A 21535-nucleotide genomic window follows, 5' to 3' on the forward strand; every position below is an offset into this window, starting at 1 on the left:
GGAAGTCAAAGCTAAATATCGACGTCGCTTTCAGTGTGGCGTCTCAAAACTCTGAGCGCGGTTCATCCGTACCCATGCAGTTCTTCATCATCATGAAGCCGCTCTCGTAGCCCTCAAAGCATTCGCACTCAAAGCTGCCGGGCGTGTTGACACATGCGCCGTGACCGCACAGGTCGGGAGAGATTCGGCACTCGTCGATATCTGAAACACAAACACAGAACGAGTGCTCGCTGCGTGCTCGTTACAGGAGAACGTCGCGCTTAGCTGCGCCCATCGTTCACACCTGTGCAGTTCCTCTCGTCGGACGTGAGAGCGAATCCGTTGTTGCAGCGACACCGGAAGCTGCCGATGGTGTTTCTGCAGGTGCCGTCGGTGCACAGACCCCGGAAAACCTTACACTCGTTCACATCTGAAAACAAACAGATGACGTGAAGCAACAGAACGTATGGAAGCTGTGAAGGTCAGGAAGTGGAGAAGGACCTTTGTAGAAGGGTCTGCCCGTCAGGATGTCTCCTCTGTTGGCAAAGCCGTGTCCTCGGGGACAGACGGCTCTGTACTCAGGTGAGCCTTGTTTGGGACACTCCTCACAGTCGACACCCCAGGCAGCCCCCACCGAACAGCAGCACATGTCCAGGCGGTATCTCCCCGGCACCGGCTCGCCACACTCATCCTCGTGCCACTTCAGGTAGCACTGCTCACTGCGCATGTCTAGAAAAATGAAAATGAAAGTGATTTGTCCCAGAACGTTGGAGGAAAGGATGGTGTCTGCTTTCACTGCAGGCCTCTTACCCACGCAGGTGCGCCCGGAGCTGTCCAAGGTCAGGCCTTCGGCGCACTCGCAGCGGAACGAGCCCTGGGTGTTCACGCAGCGGCCGTTTTTGCATACTCCGGGGAACACCTCGCACTCGTTAATGTCTGCATTTGGAGGATCAGAAAAATATTTTGGATCAATCTGCAGGCACACAGGAAGTGATTATTCCACAAAGGTCTCAGTTAGATGTTCTCACCTTCACAGACGAGGCCCTTCATGCGAGCAAATCCTCGGGAACAAGCAGTGTCTGAGAACCACGAGAAATCAAGATGCAATAGTTTGGTTTATATTTGATTGAATAAACTGCCACACGTGTGTGATCAACACATCTATGAGTCTACGGACCGATCTCGCAGGGTTCACACGGGCTGCCCCACGCAGCTCCCAGCGTGGAGCAGCACTCGGACTTCAGCGTGGCTCCGTTGATGTTGACTTCGCAGCGGTTGTCCTGAATCGTGAGCCAGCAGGTGCTCTTCATGCTGTCTGCAGAGCCAGAGAGCAACAGCGTGAGTGAAGTGACAGCTTTGCTCTAGCAGCACACGGTGTCGCTTTGAGTTCATTACTTCAGATGTAGGAGACAGATTCATATTCTAGTTTCAGTTTAGTATTTTGTACATCTGATTTTGTTATTTCCACTTCCTGCTTCCTGTTCCCTTTGTTCCACTATGTGTTAACAGACCTCTCTGCATTGAATCATATCTGTTATTAACCTCTGTCTCTCTTCCACAGCATGTCTTTATCCTGTCTTCCTTCTCTCACCCCAACCAATCACAGCAGATGGCCCCGCCCCTCCCTGAGCCTGGTTCTGCTGGAGGTTTCTTCCTGTTAAAAGGGAGTTTTTCCTTCCCACTGTCGCCAAAGTGCTGCTCATAGGGGGTCATATGATTGTTGGGTTTTTCTCTGTATCTATGAAGCGCCTTGAGGCGACTGTTGTTGTGATTTGGCGCTATATAAATAAAATTGAATTGAATTGAATTGGTGTCCAGCCTGCTCCCATGTTGGTGATCGTTTTAATAAATGTGAGACGCCCTGCGATGAGTTGAAAGATGAACTTGTTTTTTATTCCTGCATCACTTTGTGTGTCCCTCCCATCACCACCCCCTCCCCTCCCGTCACTCTCTGTTTTTGTGTCCCGTCCCGGTATTTTTATTGTCTGCTCGTGTCTCGGTTGTTTCCTGTTTTATTTTGATAGTCTCCTGCCTCGTGTGCTTTATGTTTTGTTTCGGGAACAGGTCACAGCTGTTCCCACATTTTCCTCTGTGTGCACATGTCTGCGTCTGTGTGTGAGTCTGTCGTTGTGTTTGCCTCTAAAGTTCTTTCGTTTGGATTTCCAGTTTCGTGTGTTGTGTTGTTTTGTTGTGAGGCGTCTGCAGTAAAACCGAGTCTGTCGAGCCGTTTGGGCTGAATAATAAAACCTTTTCATCCTCCACGGGACGGGCTCCCAACATAGCAAGTTGACCTCAGCCAGAGGAACCAGAGACGAGCACAACCGGCTCATGTACTATGCAATGACTCATTCACCCTTCCAGCTGTAGTGATGGCGTGTAGCTTCTTCAGAGAGATTTCCCAAAACAAATAAAACCTCTTAAAAGTCGTCATTTTAAATCTGTGGCAGATTTCTCTGAGGTAAAGCAGAAAATCAAGGCCTGCATGCAAGTATTTATCTGAAAAGTCTTTCTGTGTGTTGCTGTGTCTGTGAGGCCATCTGAGGATGATAATCCTCCTGGATCGCTCCTGAAAACCTCAGCGTTTGTTTACAAAAGCGGAGAGCAGACGTGGACTAAAAATTATTGGTGTAATTGTCTCACACAAGCTGTGTCTTGGACCCTGCAGTGCTTCCTTAATTTGCACTGACCATTGAGGAGGAGCAGCATCTTACCCACGCAGATGGTGTTGGTGGAGTCCAGCTTGCTGCCGTGGGTGCACTCGCAGTGGAACGAGCCGGCCACGTTACGACACGCGCCGTTGATGCACGGGCTGGACTCACACTCGTTGATGTCTGAAACACAGGCGAGCACACAGCTGAGGTCAGAGCTGATTCATCATCATTGTTTGACACACACAACATTTTGTTATCGTGTGTGTGTGTGTGTGTGCGCGCTCACCTTCACAGGTCTCTGACTCCGGCTTGAAAACAAACCCTTTAGGACAGAAGCACGTGTAGGAGCCAGGAGTGTTTCTGCACTGGCCGTTGTCACAGAGCAGACGGTTCACCAGACACTCGTTGATGTCTGCCAGAAAGAGGAAACAGAGCTGTTTGGTCACTGCGTCAAAACAGGAGTAATGCAAAGAAGCAAACATGCAAACCATCAGAACCTGTAATGTTTACTCTCTGACATGTACCAGCTGAGCTAACGTTAGCTGCTCCAGCTCTGCAGGCCTGTTAGTAACAGCCAGTGTTGGGAAGGTTACTTTTAAAATGTATTCCATTACAGATTACAGATTACATGCCCTAAAATGTATTCTGTAACGTATTCTGTTACGTTACTCAATGAGAGTAACGTATTCTGAATACTTTGGATTACTTAATATATTATCATGCTGTTTACAACTACATGAATGTACTATTGCTGTGATTTATTACTGTTACTGAAGGTCCGCGGCTCCGAACCGTAGTAAAGGGACCTCTGGCTAATACGGTGGGTTCTGTGTCGGGCTCATAGCTGAAAACTAGCTTAACTTTGTTGTCTGGGTCAACTTTGCTAGCAGAGACAGAGAGAGGCGTTGAAAGGCTGCTCCAACAGAACTTATTGTTTCAGAGGAAAACACGAACACGGTGTACAGTCGAGTCTTAATAGCTTACTTACAGCTGGGCTCGTCAGGCTCTCTTCTTGGCTGCAGTGGTTATTATTATATTTACATGCTTCCAGCTCCCGTTTCTGCTCGATGACAGCTCGTACTTTTCCTTTTTCTCCCTCCCTCGCTCACAGACACATAACGGGTATGGCAGTCCATTCTCCCTGCAGCACGGACTACACTGCCCATGATGCTACATTCTTTAGAGCTATACCTGTAGCATTCTGCCTGTTACCTTAGCACAACAACAACAACAGGCGCTCTCTCACCCAGGAAACACACAGAGAGAGAGCGTCACCCTGTAACCATGGCAACCGTAACGCTGCCTGGAACAACAGAACGTAGCTGTCAAACAAACCCAAACAGTCCTGACCCGCCACAATATGAAACAGGGAAGTACCGCCGTGTAATCCATTGATTTCAACAAAGTAACTGTATTCTAAATACCACCTTTTTAAACGGTAACTGTAACGGAATACAGTTACTCATATTTTGTATTTTAAATACGTAACGGCGGTACATGTACTCCGTTACTCCCCAACACTGGTAACAGCTTATATGAGTCCGACACATTCATGTTTGTTCAGTGATTTAAGCTGTTCAGTTATTTCTTTTTCGACATTTTCATGTATCTAACAGCTGAAACTACAAAAGTAGAAACGTTGTGGTCAAAAATGAGTTTCTATACGCTGCTGCTCCTCTCGGCTCACCGAAAGCACAGCCAACTTTGAAAAGCACAGCACAGACCGACTCACCAACACAGTTCTTGCCACTGGTGTCAGACTCGTAGCCGGCGTTGCAGATGCAACGGTAGCTTCCCCTCAGGTTCTCGCAGATGCCGTTCTGGCAGATGTCCGGGTCCAAGGCGCACTCATTGATATCTGGGAAACATCATATTTTATTCAGATGATGCTGAAGATTTTTTAACAACACTGTGGTTACTTTCAAACGTCCTGCTCACCCCTGCCATCAGCTGTGATGCCGATGCCACTGCTGCACACGGCCTGGAACTCGGCTGGGCAGAAAGGATGTGATGAGAATTAGATTTGAGCTGAATGTTCGGCTGCGAGAAAGTTATCATTTAGACCATAACTGCTGATCAAGCGTAAGATGAACCAAACCTGAGTTTCTGGCAGGGCAAGGTTGGCAGGGCTCCCCAAAGCCATGTTCCGGATTGGCACAGCAGCACTCCGACTTGGTCACTGCGCCTGGGAACGGGCGCGAGCACGTGCCCATCTTGATGGCGCCGTAGCAGGTGGTCCGCATGTGTGTGTCCACGCACACTCGACCATCCACGTCGACAGCCAGGCCCGGCGGGCACTCGCAGCGGAAGGAGCCCTCAGAGTTGATGCAGCGGCCGTTCATGCAAATGCCGGGTGTCTGACACTCATCGATATCTGGCAGAGAGACGGTGCATCACATCGGGTCAGTTTGTCATACAAGACTATAACAACCAGAATTACAGCCGGTTTCCTGCAGAATGATTTATTGTTTGCATCACACTCTCACAACTACTTCAAATGTTCTTTTTGTGCGTGCAGAGTTATTTTGTCCTGCTGTGTGCAGCGATGAAAAAAGAATAAAAAGTGTTGGTTTAGTTTGATGTTTGGGACTGAAGATGAAAATCTTGTTGTTGGTGATAAATTTGTAATAAACTCTCAGAGTCTGCAGGTACATGAAGACAGAACGAGGCCACACGAGTTTAGATGATCTGGTTTTTGTGTGTTTTGGCCGTGCGAGCGCTCTCTGTGCTACGGTACGATCATCACGGGAATGGCGGCTCCTCTTGAATGCTGAAGACAAAATCTCTCGACAGATATTCAGAAATTCATCAATCTTTCTTTTTCTGGGCTCTGCATGAAAGCATTTTGGGGGAAGCCTCAAATACTCTGACTACTGAAGCAAAACTTCAAAAGGTCAACGGAGAATCTGCAGAATTTCAAACAACACCAAATCTGTCATCGCCGTTTCGAAGCAGAACGTCTTTGGCTGACTGTTAGTCTGCGTTTGCACTTAATAAACCGACATACCGGTGCAGTAGCGCCCGCTGGGTGCAAGTGCAAAGCCGGGCTTGCAGATGCACTTGAAGCTGCCGTCCTCGTTGATGCACATGCCGTTCAGACACATGTTGGTGGTGGCGCATTCGTCGTGATCTAGAGCGGACGAGAGGAAACGTTCATAGAGCTGCTGGCTTACGTGAGCTTCAGCCTTCTCTGCTTTTGCTTCTTACCAATGCAGTTCTTTCCATCAGGCGTGAGCTCGAAGCCAGCATTACAGATGCACTGAAAGCTCCCTTCAGTGTTGACGCAGCGCCCATTGCGACACATCACTCCGTTCACAATACACTCATCGATATCTTAAAAAGAGAAGAAAGACGGCTCCTTCAATGCTCTCTGAAAGTAAAAAACTTGAAAGGAAAACACAGATTTTCTGATATGACTTTGTTTTCACAGACATACCAATGCAGGCCTGCTTTGTGGGGGTTCCCTGATACCCCTCGTGGCACTTGCAGTGGTACGATCCATCTGTGTTGACACAGTCTCCATTGACACATGGATTACTCACACATTCATCCACATCTGGAGCGGGAAAATAAGATAAGAAAGGTCAGAATACACGAACACCACGCTTCACATTTCAGACGTTTGAATCAAGTTCCTTAGACTGGCAGAAGATGGCAGTGCAGTGCATGCAGTTAACTGCGGCGCTGCATGGACCCTCCGCAGCATGCAGCGTGTGTCTTACCAATGCACTCCCCGCGAACATCCTGTTTATAGCCCATGTTGCACTCGCAGCGGTAGCTGGTCGGCGTTGGGATGCAGCGTCCGTTCAGACACAGGTTGGTGAAGTGTTTGCACACGTCCACCGTTTCATTCACAGTAACGGTGCCTGAGAAGACAAAACAGGCCGTGAAGCAGACATCATCTACATCTCATCTAGAAGAATCAGATGCACAGAGGGACAGACTTATGTGCTGCACGCTTCCTCCGTTGTTCCCAAACGTTCCTCCTCCGTTGTTCCCAAATGTTCCTCCTCCGTTGTTCCCAAAAGTTCCTCCTCCGTTGCCGATCCCTCCGTTACCGTTGCCGTTGGGGAACTTGAATCCATAGGGGTAGTGTCCATTGTGGTGTTGAGAGAAACCGTGTACTTGAGGAACGCCCACAATACACAGACGCCTGAACTCATCTACCAGAGAAGCAGAGCACAGATCAGTGGATCCCAACAACTGTTTGATTCAGAGAGCCAAGAAAAACCATTTACGTGGATCATTACAGAGATGTGGACTGAAAGGCCTCGACTGCTTAACCCTTTAAGACCATAGAACCAAGTCCGCCAGAGCTTATATTATATGTTTACATGCTGTGGAGCCATTTTTGGGAGCATTTCAAGTTGCTATACATCAATACAACCATTACAGCCCAGATTTTAATAATATGTCTGCATTAAGTGCATAGTAATTACATAAGTTGCAAAAAAGTGCAATAAACTACAAAAAAATTGAAAATCGTTTTTGTTTTTTTAACATATATTTCTAGTTAAAGAAATTTAAGAGGCTTATCCCTCAAAACTGTAAATACAAAAAAGTTGCACAAAATAGTTTCCCACCACAGGAAATTTATTTTAAGTGTCTTCATAGTTTTATTTTTGAAATACACCAATTTTTATACACTGCAGGAAAAACGAAAATAAATATTATAATGCAAATTTGCAAAAAAGCAGCATATGCATCAAAATAAACTATTTCCAGCAGTGCAATATGAGTCCTGCGCTAGCTTACGTGGTTGCAGAGCTACCGGGATTTAAAAGTAGTTGCGCAAAACGGAGCGTGCCCGCTCTGACCGGTTTTAAAGGGTTAAAGGGAGGTTTTCCTTCCCACCCTTGACAAGTGCTTGTTTGTAGCAGGGTTTTCTCTCCATTATTGTAAAACCTTTTCCTCACAACAGAAGCACCTCGAGGTGACTGTGTTGTGTCTATATGAATACAAATGAGCTGAACTAAACATGAGAGACGTGTCCTCTTTGCTGTGTGTCACATATACTCACCAGAGCCTCTGACGGGACACATCTCAGGGATCTGCCCTAGAGCCCAGCATCGTCCCGTCTCACAGCAGCACTGCATCTTGGTGTACTGACCGGTCAGATCTGCAGCACAGCGACCGTTTGCCAGAGCAGAGAAACAGGTTCCCGCTCGCTGATCTGCAGAAAGAGACAACAACAGCAACAACTTAAAGACTTCATGCCAACAGGACAGCAAAACAAAGCTTTGTCGCAGGCCGCTGAGTTACGACTGTGCTGCCCTCTGTGTGGTGCCTGGGAGGAAGTTTCTTTATAGGTTAGCAGTGGGAAAGGTTGCCTGGGCTTTCAACTAACAGCAGGCATCTGAAGGGCCTCCAAAAAAGAGGTCTTATTTGTTACAGTCGGCCAGGTCAGGGTCAATGGGGCAGGATGGGGGCGGGGCTTCAATGAGCGTATGTAAGGAGGTGACTGAGGGGGAAGCAAAAACCAAAGGACAGAAAAAATCAGGGCAAAGTGGCATTTTTATGTTTTTATAAACTGAAAGACGAACGTGAAGGAGATGTTTAAGAAAAGGAAAGGGAGCAGGGTGGGGGTCAGGGGGTCGATTAACTCACTAATGAGCCAGCAGTCTGGAATTAATCGGTTCCATGTGGCGCCGTTCTCGCCAATTAGAAAGAACATGCGGTGCTGCGTCTGCGAGCACACATACAGCACGCAGGCTCATGGTTACAGCAGCACTGACGTTTACCTTATATATGCTTTTCCACACAGTGCACGCAACCAGCTCCACAAACTATAAGATCCAGAAGGCTGAGCTTCAGGCACGGTGGAGGAGAAAGGGAGGTGCTGATGAGGATGGTGATGACTTCGATTGGATCCAGATGTTGGTTTGCTCACTAGTGTTGCTCCAGTGCACGAGCATATGCTTTCATTTGGGAGGTGTTTTTACAGACCGACTGACTGGACAGGTCTTCTTTTCTTTTTCTCGTCCAAACTCTCACCGTGTGACGGCGCATTAGGCTCTGATTACTGTCAGCGGTCCACTTCATCACAGCACAGAGCATCCAACAGAGACGAGAACAAACATGCTGCTTCTAAAACACGAGAGCGAGCGAGCAGGAGGCTCTGTAAAAGGATTCACTCCTGTGAGTTTACTCTAACCACAAAAACCAAAGAGATCATGTGTGGAGCTGAGAGTCCAACAGTCACAACAAGCTTGTCTTTTGTTTTTAAGCCCAGTTTTGATTGGTTGAAGTTCACTGATCTCCTCTTGGTTTCCTCTCAATCGAGCCTTTCCAAGGATGCACAGGAGCAAGACCAACATCAAACCGCAACCACAGAAGGAAGGCTCAGGAAGTGGATGTCAGAGGGATGTAATGGGAAAAATGGAGGAGGATGGGAGTGTGAGGATATTCCAGTGTAACTGTTCCACTTATAGATAAAAGGAGCACCGCTCCAGAGTAAATCACGGAGCTGAGGGAGCGAGCTGTGGTGCGAGCCATGCTTCAGGCAGAAGAAGGACGGTGAGAGAATAATGTCTTACTTTAGGGGAAAGGAGAATAACGGGGCTGAAAGTGATAAAGGGAGAGAAATGGCCTCGTATGAAGACAAACAGATGGAGAAGGACTGAATTCGGTGACTGGAGCACTGAGTCAGTGTAATGCAAACATACCACAGACACGTGCACGACCCTTTTTCATGTACTCTCACACTCCTGCCGGGAGCAACGAACACGCTGACCGAGCTAAAGAAACCACATTTCTCTCTGAGTGATGGAGGTCGAAGCACACGTATCGATTAGCTTTGGAAACGTGCAGGACGCACATTTCACTTCTCAGTCCTGACTTTAGAGGCCACAGCTTTGATGCTCAACAATCCCCTACATGACTGCGAGCTCTCTACCTGTGACATCAGCCCGCGCTGTGTATGCGCTGATGCACACATCTGCACACATCTGCACATCTGCGCAAGGCTCTTCTTGACATTTTCACACAAAGCTCCACTTTTTCCAAAACAAAGTCAGCGAGCCAAATACCTTCCACGGATGATGGATGACATATGTGAAACTAGGAAATAACTTAAATATAGGAATGTTACATTTAAGAAAGCTCGATGGAAGCAAAGAGGCTGCTTTTCCCTCTGATGTTTGAAATTGTCAGACAGGCTGACGGTGAGTCGTCTGTTTTGGAGCAACAGGACACATTAATGCCTGGCTGCGTTTCACTGTAGCTCCATATTGGGGGGGGGGATTGTAGGGGAGTCCATATGGGAAAGCAGCAGAAAACGTGTATATATTAACTTTGTACTCGCTCATATTTAATCATGAAAGTTTGCAGTTTTGTCACATCGTCACCAGTGTTGGTCAAGTTACTTGAAAAAAGTAATCAGTAACTAATTACTGATTACTTCCCCAAAAAAGTAATCCCGTTACTTTACTGATTACTTATTTTCAAAAGTAATTAATTACTTAGTTACTTAGTTACTTTTTAAAAACAGGATTTACAACCTGAATAGGTGATAAAGTGATAGATCTTTCAGCCCAATTCTACTTTTTCTGCATAATCATCATACAAAATGTAATCAAATGGAAAAGTCTCTTTTTAAAACTTGTTTTATTAGTTTTAATCTTTTAACTTTATGCATCAAGCAAACATTTAATTATCTGCAACATTCTCTGACTGGAAGAAATTAGTTTAACATTTAAACCTATTTTCTGCACATTCCAGCACATAAAATAAAATATTTTTTGTGTTTACACTCAGTCTTTCAAATAGATGCAAGTAAAACACAGCAGAAAATAAATAAAGTCAAAGACTAGCGGTCCTGTTGCTCTATTTTCACCTGTAAAGCAGGAGTGGGGTAGGCGGAGGGTTACCCTGGTGCAGGTGTGCAGCGGTCGGTGGAAGAATCCGCGAGTTTCTCTGTGAGTTTCCCATTACGTCGTAGCTACTCGGTGTTTGTTTGGAAGTTTAGGGGTTTTTTCTCTGTAAAAAGAAGTTTTCTTCCCACGCACAACGGACACTAATGTTTTTGTCACTTTTTATGGAATCAAACTCAAAGTAAGGTCAGTACTTCCACGTTTAAACGCTGCACGCTCATACTCTCTCTGCACTCGATATATGATCCATTGTTGATCTGCACACAGCTGTTGTCACGAACGTCGCACTCGCTTACGTCACTGTCATGAGACATTCTCGCAAAAAAATCACGGTTTTAGTAACGCAGTAACGCAGCGTTCCTACGGGAAAGTAACGGTAATCTGATTACTGTTTGTGCAATAGTAATAACTTACTTTACTCGTTACTTGTAAAAAGTAATCGGATTACGCGTTACTGCCCATCTCTGATCATCACACACTGATTCCTACAATGATGTTGCATAGAGAGGCCACTTTCACAGGTAAATCATCATCAATCATATTACGAGGCTCATAATATTTATGAGAATATAAATATCAACTGTCCCTTTGCATTTCTGCTCATCCTCGTCCAGACGGTCTCCGTTAACACTCCAGAGTCTGACTCCACATGTCAGTTTGTTACTGTGTGTGAGTCACTGTGTGAATGAGTCACAGGGATGCTAACATTAGCAGACTAATGCTGTCAAGGACAAATAATGTGTGTAAGTTTGTTTTCCCACACATGGCGACCACAGGTCTGCCGCTCGATTCACCAGAACTCCACTCACAGGAAGCGGCGAAGGAGGGAGGGAGGGAGGTTACCAGCCAGATGTGGAGCTCTTAGCAAGCCAGGGGGCGAGGAAGTGCACAACTGTCAGAGAAAGAAACGTCGAAACTGTTTATGTGTGACTCACCCACACATCTGGAGCCATCTGTGCTGGAGATGTAGCCTCGTGGGCAGGTGCAGACGTAGCTGCCGGCGGTGTTGGTGCATTCTCCTCCGTCACACACGCCGGGAACGGTGCTGCATTCGTCGACGTCTGAAAGAGGCCGTTACATCATAAATACCTCGGTTCATCTGATCGTGCAGCACATCTGCTGATGTTCACATGTTCGGTCCTTTGTTAGGATGCAGTAGCACGCTGCAGTAAAAGTTTATTACACTGGAGCCAGAGTTTCTCCCTCGGGGCAAACTGAAGCAAACCAAATGGATCTGCAGCCTGACAAAGTGGAATGACTTCACTTCTGGTTTGTTGTGTTCTGGCTAAAACTCGAGCTCATCAGCCAAACGTGTAAATAGCAGGAGCAATCGCACAGTAAACCACACGGCTCGGAGAAGGACCAATGCATCAAGGTAACATCAAAACAACCAATCAGATTACAAAATATCAAACAAACAGAATCACAGGCTGTGAACGGGACATGTCCAACTAACACAGAACCTTTTCATGCACGTCTCCTTCGCTCTTACATTCAGTGTCGTGGCCATGATTAAGCAGAAAAAGCTGCTGGTGGACAGCGTGCACTGCCACCCGATCCTCCAGCGTGGCTGCCAGTAAGTGTGTGAAATAAGCAAAGAGAATAAATTCATGCACAGGTTTCCGTTAAAACGAGTCCTGTTGTGCAATGAAAAAAAAAATAAACAGTATGGGGTAAATGTAGTAACCACCGTTGCTTTCAATCTATAAATTAGACTTGAGGCTAAATTCAGGATAAAAGCCAAACGGCGTGACTCAGACTTATGCTGGTCTAAGAGCACCGAGGTACGACAGCGTCGAGCTCAAGTTGTATTATCCTGTGAGAGAGCTCCTTGTTGCTCCATGATGAGCGAGCCCAAAGTTTTATGGTGTGTAACGCTTATTTATCCATACATGTAATCACTGCGCCACCGCTCGCTATAATTACAGCATCAGCTCGTGCAGCAACGCACAAGTGAGTGTGCTGAATGCGATCAGCTAGAAAAGTGTTTGTCTTTGCAGGAGTGAAGAGTGTGTAACTTAAATCCCCTTTGTCTCTATGTCTCAGTGTGCAGCTACAGGCCGTCCCCCCCCCGCTGACAGCAGTGGCAGGAGGCCGAGGTGAGGCTGTAAAAGCCCAGGCAAATAAAGCTTACGTCAGCAACAGCAAGCCAGACATGACTCCACGCAGAAACAGCGCTTGAGGGACAGCCTGTGTGTGTGAAAGGAAACATGTGTCACCTGAATAAATGTCTGCGAGCAGCCATCGAGTCTGCTACGTGTGCACGACTGTGTGTGCATGAAAAACTCCCACAGACATGTAGATAAGCTGGAGTGTAATATTCATTTTTTAATCTAATTGTGACTTTTATTTGTGAAAACCAGAGTAGATGCATGTGAATCTGAGGGCAACAGTGAGTCTCTGTGCAGTGATTATGTCTCCCAGCTGTTCAGCGTTTCTTTGTTCAGCACTAACAGCTGGTTTTGAGCCAAAGCCTTTCCACCGTGTTTATGGAAGAAAAATGAAAGGCGAGGCAGAAACAGGGTACGGAGGGTAAAGAGCCGACCGAGCTCAACAACAGGTGTCCCGGTGGGTTCAGGTACTGTGTGACACCCACGACATCTTAACCGCTCCAAACACGACTCCTCTAACAATGAAAGCTCTCATTGTGGCCGCTTGTTCGATAAAAGCCGCTCCCACAGGATCTGGTCTGATTGTGAGGGAGATTTCACTAAACACGGGTTTCCTGCGAATCCGTGACCTACACGCCACAATTGTCCTTTTGTTTTTCACAAGCTTTGCAAACACTAAAGTCTTACTCCTTCACTCTGCATGAGTCAAACAAACAAACGGCATATAAATAATGAAAACAACACGAGGGTTCGTTTTTCAACCAAATTTCAAAATAATTTAATAATAAGACCAAAAGAAGTCGTTTGTTTCACACGACACTCCTTATTTCAGCTTTTTTCAGAGGATAAAACCGATTTCATTGCTGTCACCTGTTATTATTATGATCATACTCATATTCTGTTACTGCTTCAGTCCCAAAGTCTCAGGCAGGCTGTTGCCAGACAGGCAGCAGGATACTTTCACAATAAATATCTGCTCAAATGTCTCCCAGGCCACATCAATGAGAGGTCTGAGTAATCAGATTACATTGTGTCTTGGTGGTCATCTATGATCTGATTTTAAATGGGAAATATTTGGTGGGAACTCTTGTGGTGCTTTGACCAGTACTACAGTTCACACTCAGCTCCTTTTCTCTTCTCATCGCTGCGTTCATGCTGCAGATGTCAATAAAGTTGTGGTCGTGAATCTTTAGCATCTGGTTCAAGGCTCCAGCCAGAGCGCGTATTTCTAACCAGCAGGTAGTTTCACATTTTTCAAACAGCTCAACAAATATCACAAAACATACAAAGTGTTTCTGTGCCGCTGGACCCACAACACGTCCACAAGCTAAAGGCACACAAGCTAGCAAGAATTAAATGTAAGTGTGTGACACGGACGGACAGGGAGCAACAAAAGGAAACAACAATAAGATAAATAAAGATAAAATACAGGGGTTCGGGTTACCCAACCCTACAACCCTAAAATGAGGTGAAAGGTTGCAGTGATGCATCCTGTTGGGACGGGTGCAGAGCAGGCTGTGGTGTTCATGGTCAGTATCAGGCTAAATCAAGGGTAGTAGATGTTAATTCAAATTTAAGATGATCATCTGCTTACAGGTCACGAGGGCCGGTGTCCTGCAGGTTTTTAATGTGTCCTTGATCCAACACAGCTGATTTAAACGACCTCCTCAACATGTCCTGACGTTCTCCAGAGGCCTGGTGATGAACTCATCATGTGATTCAGGTGTGTTGACCCAGGGTGAGATCTAAACCCTGCAGGACACCGGCCCTCGAGGCCTGGAGTTCCCACCCCTGCCTCAGGTGTTTCATACATCCTGCTTCAATAAATAAGCTCCTTCTCTTCTCACTGTAAATCCTGAGCTGAGCTGGCGCTTCGCTAAAATCACGTCTGTGACTCGTCCGCCCCATTTCCTGCTCCGTTCACGGAGACATAAATTACTTTTTGTGCATGACGGTAACTGCCTCTCATGAATGTGAAGGTGGGAACCAAAGTTCCCAGCAAATATAAGCAGTTGTGTTCTTCTGGTATCTGCTGCTGCTCATAAAGCAGGACAATGATCCACACGCAGACGCACCCGCGGTCTTGTTCAGCAGAGTAAAATCATCTGGCTCAAACAGTTTCTGTAATCCTCTCAGACGACTACGAATCGGCTTCGGTCCAACAGACACAACCCCCGCCTCGCTAACGATCCGACTGTTTAGCCTGGGCATCGTTTAAATTCCAATCAACACGCTGTAATGTGAGCTCGTGTGCGTGCACGTGCTTCAGTGTGTATTTATGCGCACATGTCAGGACTACTTTAACTTTGGACACACTTTTAAAGCGCCTGTGGAGATTTGTCCCAGCAAACCCGGAGTTATCGTAAAGTCTCGACTGCCTCACTGTTAAATTTACTTTTAGAGGTTTTTTATTTTTGACACGATTGTGTCCATTTAATGCTTTTGGTTAATTATCTGTAGCCAGTAGATGCAGATTAGCACCATGAACTCAGGAGGAAAACAATGCCTTGCTCAAGAACGCTTAAGAAAGATAGACGGGAACTCATCCGACTTACTCGCTGCTCACTTTATTTATGCAGATTTTTTTCATACAGTCGTTCTAAAATATTCTTAACTCTTATTTGGAGGCTTACCTTCACATTTGTGGGTGGTTTCGCTCTGGCGGTGGCCAGCAGGGCATTTACATTCATAAGAGCCGACGGTATTGATGCAGTTGCCCCCAGAGCACAGCCCTGGCACTGCCTGGCACTCGTCCACATCTACAAAAAGGAAGCAAAGACACTGAAATTAACGACAAGCAAACGCACATGAGAACAAAGGTTGTAGTGATTACTGGAGTCCCCAAAGTTTGGGGGGAGCAGCGTCTTATAAAGATGAAATCTGCAAGATGCAGCGTCCATGGTATCAGTTAACCCTTTAAAACTGGTCGGAGCGGGCACGCTCTGTTTTGCGCAACTACTTTTAAATCCCGGTAGCTCTGCAACCACGTAAGCTAGGGCAATAATTCTTTTTGCATATGAAACCGGAGGAGTTGTACTTACATCTTATACCATCAGCTTGTCCTCGGTCACAGTTTCCTTCCACATATAGCTTTGCAAAAACTGCATAAAAAGCACTTGCAGCAACAAAAACATAATATTCCAGAAACACGCTTTGCTGATCCGATCAGCTGTTTGTAACACTTCCTACATTGGAATAGACGTCAGCGCAAACTATCGCATGTCCGCCATGACCTGCCCGAAACCGGAAGTGACGTCATTTTCGCGGAAATGTAGTTTTTTACCGTCCGGGCCTCAATGAGCCTATACTGGTGTTTTTAAAAGTTATGTTTGACTTCATGACTTTCTGTGTGGTTTCTGGGATGCTTAGGACTCATATTGCACTGCTGGAAATAGTTTATTTTGATGCATATGCTGCTTTTTTGCAAATTTGCATTATAATATTTATTTTAGTTTTTCCTGCAGTGTATAAAAATTGGTGTATTTCAAAAATAAAACTATGAAGACACTCAAAATAAATTTCCTGTGGTGGGAAACTATTTTGTGCAACTTTTTGGTATTATAATCTAGGCTGTAATGGTTGTATTGATGTATAGCAACTTGAAATGCTCCCAAAAATGGCTCCACAGCATGTAAAAATATAATATAAGCTCTGGCGGACTTGGTTCTATGGTAGGTCTTAAAGGGTTAATGACGGCTCAAAGGATCTTTTTGTGTCTCAAATACTCTCTCGCTGTAACTCTCCCCTGGTTTTTCTTTTTGCTAAGCGAATGAGTTAAAACAGGCACTGACTTGGCCGCTTCAGCTCTTGCCTGAACAGGAAATGGCTTTTTAAATGTACATTTTCCCAGCATTCAATGTGAGTCACTTTTACCAGTATTGGGAACATGTCAGTGGGCGTACTCCTTTCAACATAAAAACATACAAATGGGAATACCTCTGATGTTGTCTGGGGCCGACGCTAAGTAGAGTCAGAGCACCGTGAGTGGCTAATCCCTCAAAAACAGTGAGCAACATGAATAAATCTGCATACGGTGCTGCTTTAATGGGAAACAGTTTCAGATCTACTGTTAATGAGCTCTCCGTGGCTCAGGCTGAGAAAGAAAGCTACTGGCCAACATCCTGACGCGGAGCCTGGAGCTCAGTCCTTACATTTGGATTCAGAGTCATGTGTGCTTTGTGCTGCTGCCAGACAGACGCTGCTCCTGGCGCTCTGGCCATGAGGTATCTTTAGTGTGTGAGTGAGTCAAAGACAAGAAAAAGACAGAAACAGATATTCTGAGAGAGATGGAGGCACAGACAGACTCCTGGAGAGGAGTTAGCGACACATGAGCAACCTGGCAACAAAAGAAAGGAGGCTGAGGAGCTCAATGGAAATCAATGACTGGTTCCACATCCTTTACATTTGCCAGTTACCCCATAAATAAGACAATTATACGTATAGATGAGTGAACTGTGGAATTACCATCTCATCAGACACACTAGGCCTACAAATCTAAAATAAAGCTGAATACTTACCGTAAGCATCTACCTGCACTCTGACACTTGTGTGTCTGGACTTTCTGGGCCTTGCTCTGCTCTACAAGCGATGCACTATGTCAGTGGTCCCCAACCCCCGGGCCTCGGTCCGTGAGTCGTTTGGTACCGGGCCGCGAGAGTTGAGGCTCAGGTGTGAAATGTGTGGTTTTCAGGGTTTTTATCGGTTTTCAGCGTTATTTTGTTATTGTTTTTATGTTTACTCGGTTTTCCTGGGTCTTTTCACGTGTGTTAGGAATAAATCTTCTTTTTTTGGTACCGGTACTAGTTTTATTTTGTTGTGTTTATCCGCGACACCTTAAAGGCCGGTCCGTGAAAATATTGTCGGGCATAAACCGGTCCGTGACGCAAAAAAGGTTGGAGACCGCTGCTCTACGTCACCTGACAGAGGCGAAACTAGCAAAAACTGCATCTGCACACAGCTGGCTTGAAGCTGTAAAGAAATAAAGCTGCAGCTAAACAACAAGCATCTACATACATCCTGTCAGTTATTAGGTTTAAGGCTTTAGCTGAGTTTAGCACTGTCTACACTGTCCCAGCAGGATGAAGCAACAAAGGGCCTGACTGTGATCACTGTGCAGGGGACATGACCTCCACATGAGGCATACATGGAGAAGGCCTCAGGTTATAAGACATGCACGCAGAGGGAATCCGGTTTTATCTGAGGGGGTGTCGATCAAAGAGGGGGACTCTCCGTTCATGTTACTGTCGCTCTGCTCGCCTGATTTTATCTCTGCGTTATGTCTACACTGCATGTGTTAAAGAGCAGTAATGTCAGGACACATGTGGATGCTTGGTGAGGGTGCAGCTCTCGGTGGAAGCAGTTTGCTGTCTGTGCAGATTCTTTGCTCTTCGTCTCGCTGTGGCTGTGAGCGGATCCTAACCCTGGGATTGGTGGATTGGACTTTTAGTTTGAAATGTCTCTGATTTTGTTTCTGTCTGTGTTTTGATTCTGTTTGTTATTCCAGCTTTCCCAGTGTTTTCCTGTCTTTATATGATGTTTAGCATGAATCTCTGTGTTTGGTATTCACTTCTGGTCTACTTCCTGTTTGAAGCGTAGTTTGCTGTTGTTCCTCGGTGTTTGTAACTGCGTCGCCTTGCATTGATGGTTTTCACGTGTATTCTGCTCCCTCGTGTGCGTCGCTGTCAGGTTGTTTGGTTGTGTTCCCTTTTGTGCGTCCCTCCTTGTATACAGCTCGTGCATTAGCCAAAATAAAAGCCTCATTTCATTCGTTTTGTTCTCACTACATGCATTTAGTCCCTCACTAGAAAACAAACCTTCACGTGTTGTTGAGCCATCATGTTTAAAAGATCCTGCTTTTACATAATGGAGCTGCCTCTAAGTGGTTAATGATCCTTCATATTAGGGATGCAACGATACCAAATTTTTAAACCGATACGATACCGATACTTGGATCTGAGTACTTGCCGATACTGAGTACAAAAACCGATACTTCTACCACACACACACACACACACACACACACAAATACAATGAATTGGAAGACAGGTTTTATTTTATTCTCTGCTGATAAAAAATAAAATCGTAATAAAAATGACCACAAAAAAATTTCAAGTGAAAAATAAGCACTTCTGTTAAATTAATTGTTAAAATTATTAGTAATTTAAGAAAATATCACTGAACTATTGGCACTGTCTCGAGCTTTCAGAATAATAAATAAACACTTCTGTTTGGAATAAAATAAATACAAATTAGGTTTGAGAATAAAATAAACTTTTAAATTATTGCAGAGTGTCCAATTTCATATCGCAGCTCGAGTATGCTGAGAAGACGGTGCAATCCTCTGTTTTCCACGACCGGCATTGGCTGGTCATCCAGAGCGATAAAATGAGTCAGAGCCTCTGTTATTTTAACTGCCCGTGGATTTTCTCTTGACATTTTTCATCGCTTTTCCAAAACCTGAGTTAAAGTTGGCTGTTCCACACTGCTGACATTTTGTTTAGCCTAGCTACAGCAGCCACCAGTTTCTCTTTTTTATCTGGAGCTGCCAGTCTCACTCGCCTAACCCTGTGCCTGTTTAGCGCGGGATGTCCCCCTAGTGGCCAATCTAAAAAACTACAACAGAAATGACAAGCCACCCTCTGATTTATGAAATAAGTTGGTATCGGTTCATGGTATCGGTTAACTTTTACGAGTATGAGTACACACACATTTTACAGTATCGGCCCCGATACCCGATACCAGTATCGGTATCGGTGCATCCCTAATTCATATATTCTAATAAAATGAAACTTCCTGTTTCACTGAAGCCGTCGTAGCTCATTAGGTTGTGGATGCACCAAATCTGGTTCACTATCAGGACAAATCGCTTTCATTTGGAAAAAAACAAAACAGTGTTTGAACTTTCCTCAAAGTTTTTCCCATTAGGACTGTGAAACTAATAAACTGACAGGCTGAGGCTTTATTTCCTCAGCATGTCACACATTTGGAGCAAATAGTTCAAAACAACCAAACTACGTGTCGGTCGACTCCTGTCCTTTACCGTTCGTGGCCCGTTACGCGTGCGGCGTCACCGCTCGGACAGCTTCAGCTAAATTAAGCTCGTATCCGGACTCCTGTGTACATGTAAACACGCTGTGTGCTGTTATCACTAGTCTGAGGATGTTGTACAGCTGAGACGATGATGGATAAAGTGATGGTTTGGATGTTTATCGTGCTGTGTGTGCGTGCGTGTGTTATTACGTGCGTCCTTTTTCATCTCTGTTAACATGAAGCGGTGAAGACGTTCTGCCAGGTGTGTATACAAGAAGAGAGAGCGAGGGCTGACCTTGGCAGGCTCCAGTGCGGATGTTGGGTATGAAGCCTCGTCTGCAGGGGTGGGGCTGGGCAGGACACTGCTCGCAGGGGTGGCCCCACGCTCGGCCAATGGTAGCGCAGCACAGAGTTTTGGTGCAGACGATTCCACTGAGCTGGCCCTGACACATCTGGTTGTTCACCTGGGTGAAGCATGGCCCCGTCCTGTAGTCTGCAGTACAACAGTGAGATCAATCCTTTGTTAATTGGTGGCTGACCTAATACTTCATTGATTAAGCAGTGATTCATTTCCTGCAGCACATCTGGTGCAGGATTAAATGAAACCACACAGTGCATTAATGAGACATTTCTAAATAGAGGAGGTATGTTTCCTGCAAGTCTTTTCACTTCTTGCTGCTTCTCTTTGTTTACTACATTTTGGTGCAACATTTTGATGACTCGCCTTTCAAACACATGCCTGCAGTTTAGTTTCTTTAAACGTATCGAGCACTGGCTTAAAAACAAGAGGAGACAAGTTTAGGAGTCCAAGACTTTCGATAAACAACAGGAGGCTTGGTTCCACTAAAACAGGTTCAGATTTCAAGATTTCAAACATTAGCTTATTAAATTTGCTCACATCAGGCTGTAAAAGCGGTTTCACTCAGCAGGAATTTGGCGATCTGATAAGAACAACTTCTGCTTCTATTAGAACCACATTCAGCGGACAAACTGAAGCACGTTTCAGCTCTTTAACTAGGAGCTGACAGCAGGCTAAACAGTGCAGCTTATAATTTCCGTCACAGCTATGACTCAACCAGCTAAATAACCACCACAGAAGAAATGAAAGGGCCTTTGAACACTTCTGTAATCTATCGTGGGGACAATGCCTTTTATTTTGGCTGTGCAAAAACACATTGCTGCTAATGACCGACACTAATGTTGTGTTTGAAATGAACGCGAGCATCGCAGACGTCAGACTGATTCGTGCAGCTTTTTGCAGCAGCCTTTGTTTTTGGACATGCATGTATTTTTCTAGACTACACACACATGGTAACACCGGCAAAAATAATTGCAGCAGAAAAGCAATGACCACTCTCGTGCTGCGCTGCTGCCTGCCAGTGTAAATGCATAATCTTGTTAACTGCACTTCACAGATCAGACTCGGTGAGCTCACGCTGAAACCATTTCACCAACACGATGTTCGTCCCCTCAGTCACAGCCTAATGATTGCTTCTCTTGTGGGAGAAAGCCTATTAAGTTCTCTGCAGTGGCGCCAAACTTAATATAGCCTTCATTAAAAGAAAAGTACGAGAGAAAAAGAAGCAGATTGTTAGATTGACTAACTATGAAAGGAAAGGCTAACTGCATGGTTGAGACAGAGAGCTGCCCGCTCAGCTCTGGAGAAAGAAACGAGATGAAAGATTGGAGGATTGGAGGAGTGGTGGCTGTCGTTCTCCAGTCTTATTGCCCTTATTCGTTCCTTGTGCCGTATGAAAGGGGATGACTGAGAATGGGCCAAAAAGTAGGAGAGGCAAAAAAAAGAGCAGAAAGTAGGTCAAACTGAGCACGCAGCAGTTTGCAACTCTCACCCATCTGTCTTCGTTTCTCTTTGTCTACTTTAGCTCTGTTTGTC

At 45.5% G+C, this 21535-nt stretch overlaps 1 protein-coding gene across 2 annotated transcripts in view; it reads right to left on the bottom strand.

Annotated features, from left to right (window-relative positions):
• The window catches only part of fbn3 (fibrillin 3), a 77912-nt gene that overhangs the window by 22951 nt on the left and 33426 nt on the right, over window positions 1–21535 (bottom strand). For both annotated transcript variants that reach the window (XM_087836854.1, XM_087836855.1), the window contains 20 exons: window positions 19937–20134; window positions 15246–15371; window positions 11437–11562; window positions 7651–7803; window positions 6575–6793; window positions 6353–6496; window positions 6067–6186; window positions 5838–5963; window positions 5638–5760; window positions 4729–5004; window positions 4569–4622; window positions 4363–4488; window positions 2917–3042; window positions 2691–2810; window positions 1157–1294; window positions 1008–1058; window positions 790–915; window positions 481–708; window positions 284–409; window positions 73–201 (listed from right to left, as the gene is read on the bottom strand). In XM_087836854.1, the coding sequence (XP_087692980.1) occupies window positions 73–201; window positions 284–409; window positions 481–708; window positions 790–915; window positions 1008–1058; window positions 1157–1294; window positions 2691–2810; window positions 2917–3042; window positions 4363–4488; window positions 4569–4622; window positions 4729–5004; window positions 5638–5760; window positions 5838–5963; window positions 6067–6186; window positions 6353–6496; window positions 6575–6793; window positions 7651–7803; window positions 11437–11562; window positions 15246–15371; window positions 19937–20134 (2835 nt within the window). The remainder of the gene's footprint in view (window positions 1–72; window positions 202–283; window positions 410–480; window positions 709–789; window positions 916–1007; window positions 1059–1156; window positions 1295–2690; window positions 2811–2916; window positions 3043–4362; window positions 4489–4568; window positions 4623–4728; window positions 5005–5637; window positions 5761–5837; window positions 5964–6066; window positions 6187–6352; window positions 6497–6574; window positions 6794–7650; window positions 7804–11436; window positions 11563–15245; window positions 15372–19936; window positions 20135–21535) is intronic.

Source organism: Neolamprologus brichardi, chromosome 23, assembly GCF_056152115.1.
Source record: "Neolamprologus brichardi isolate AB-2024 chromosome 23, ASM5615211v1, whole genome shotgun sequence".
NCBI classification, from domain to species: Eukaryota; Metazoa; Chordata; class Actinopteri; order Cichliformes; family Cichlidae; genus Neolamprologus; species Neolamprologus brichardi.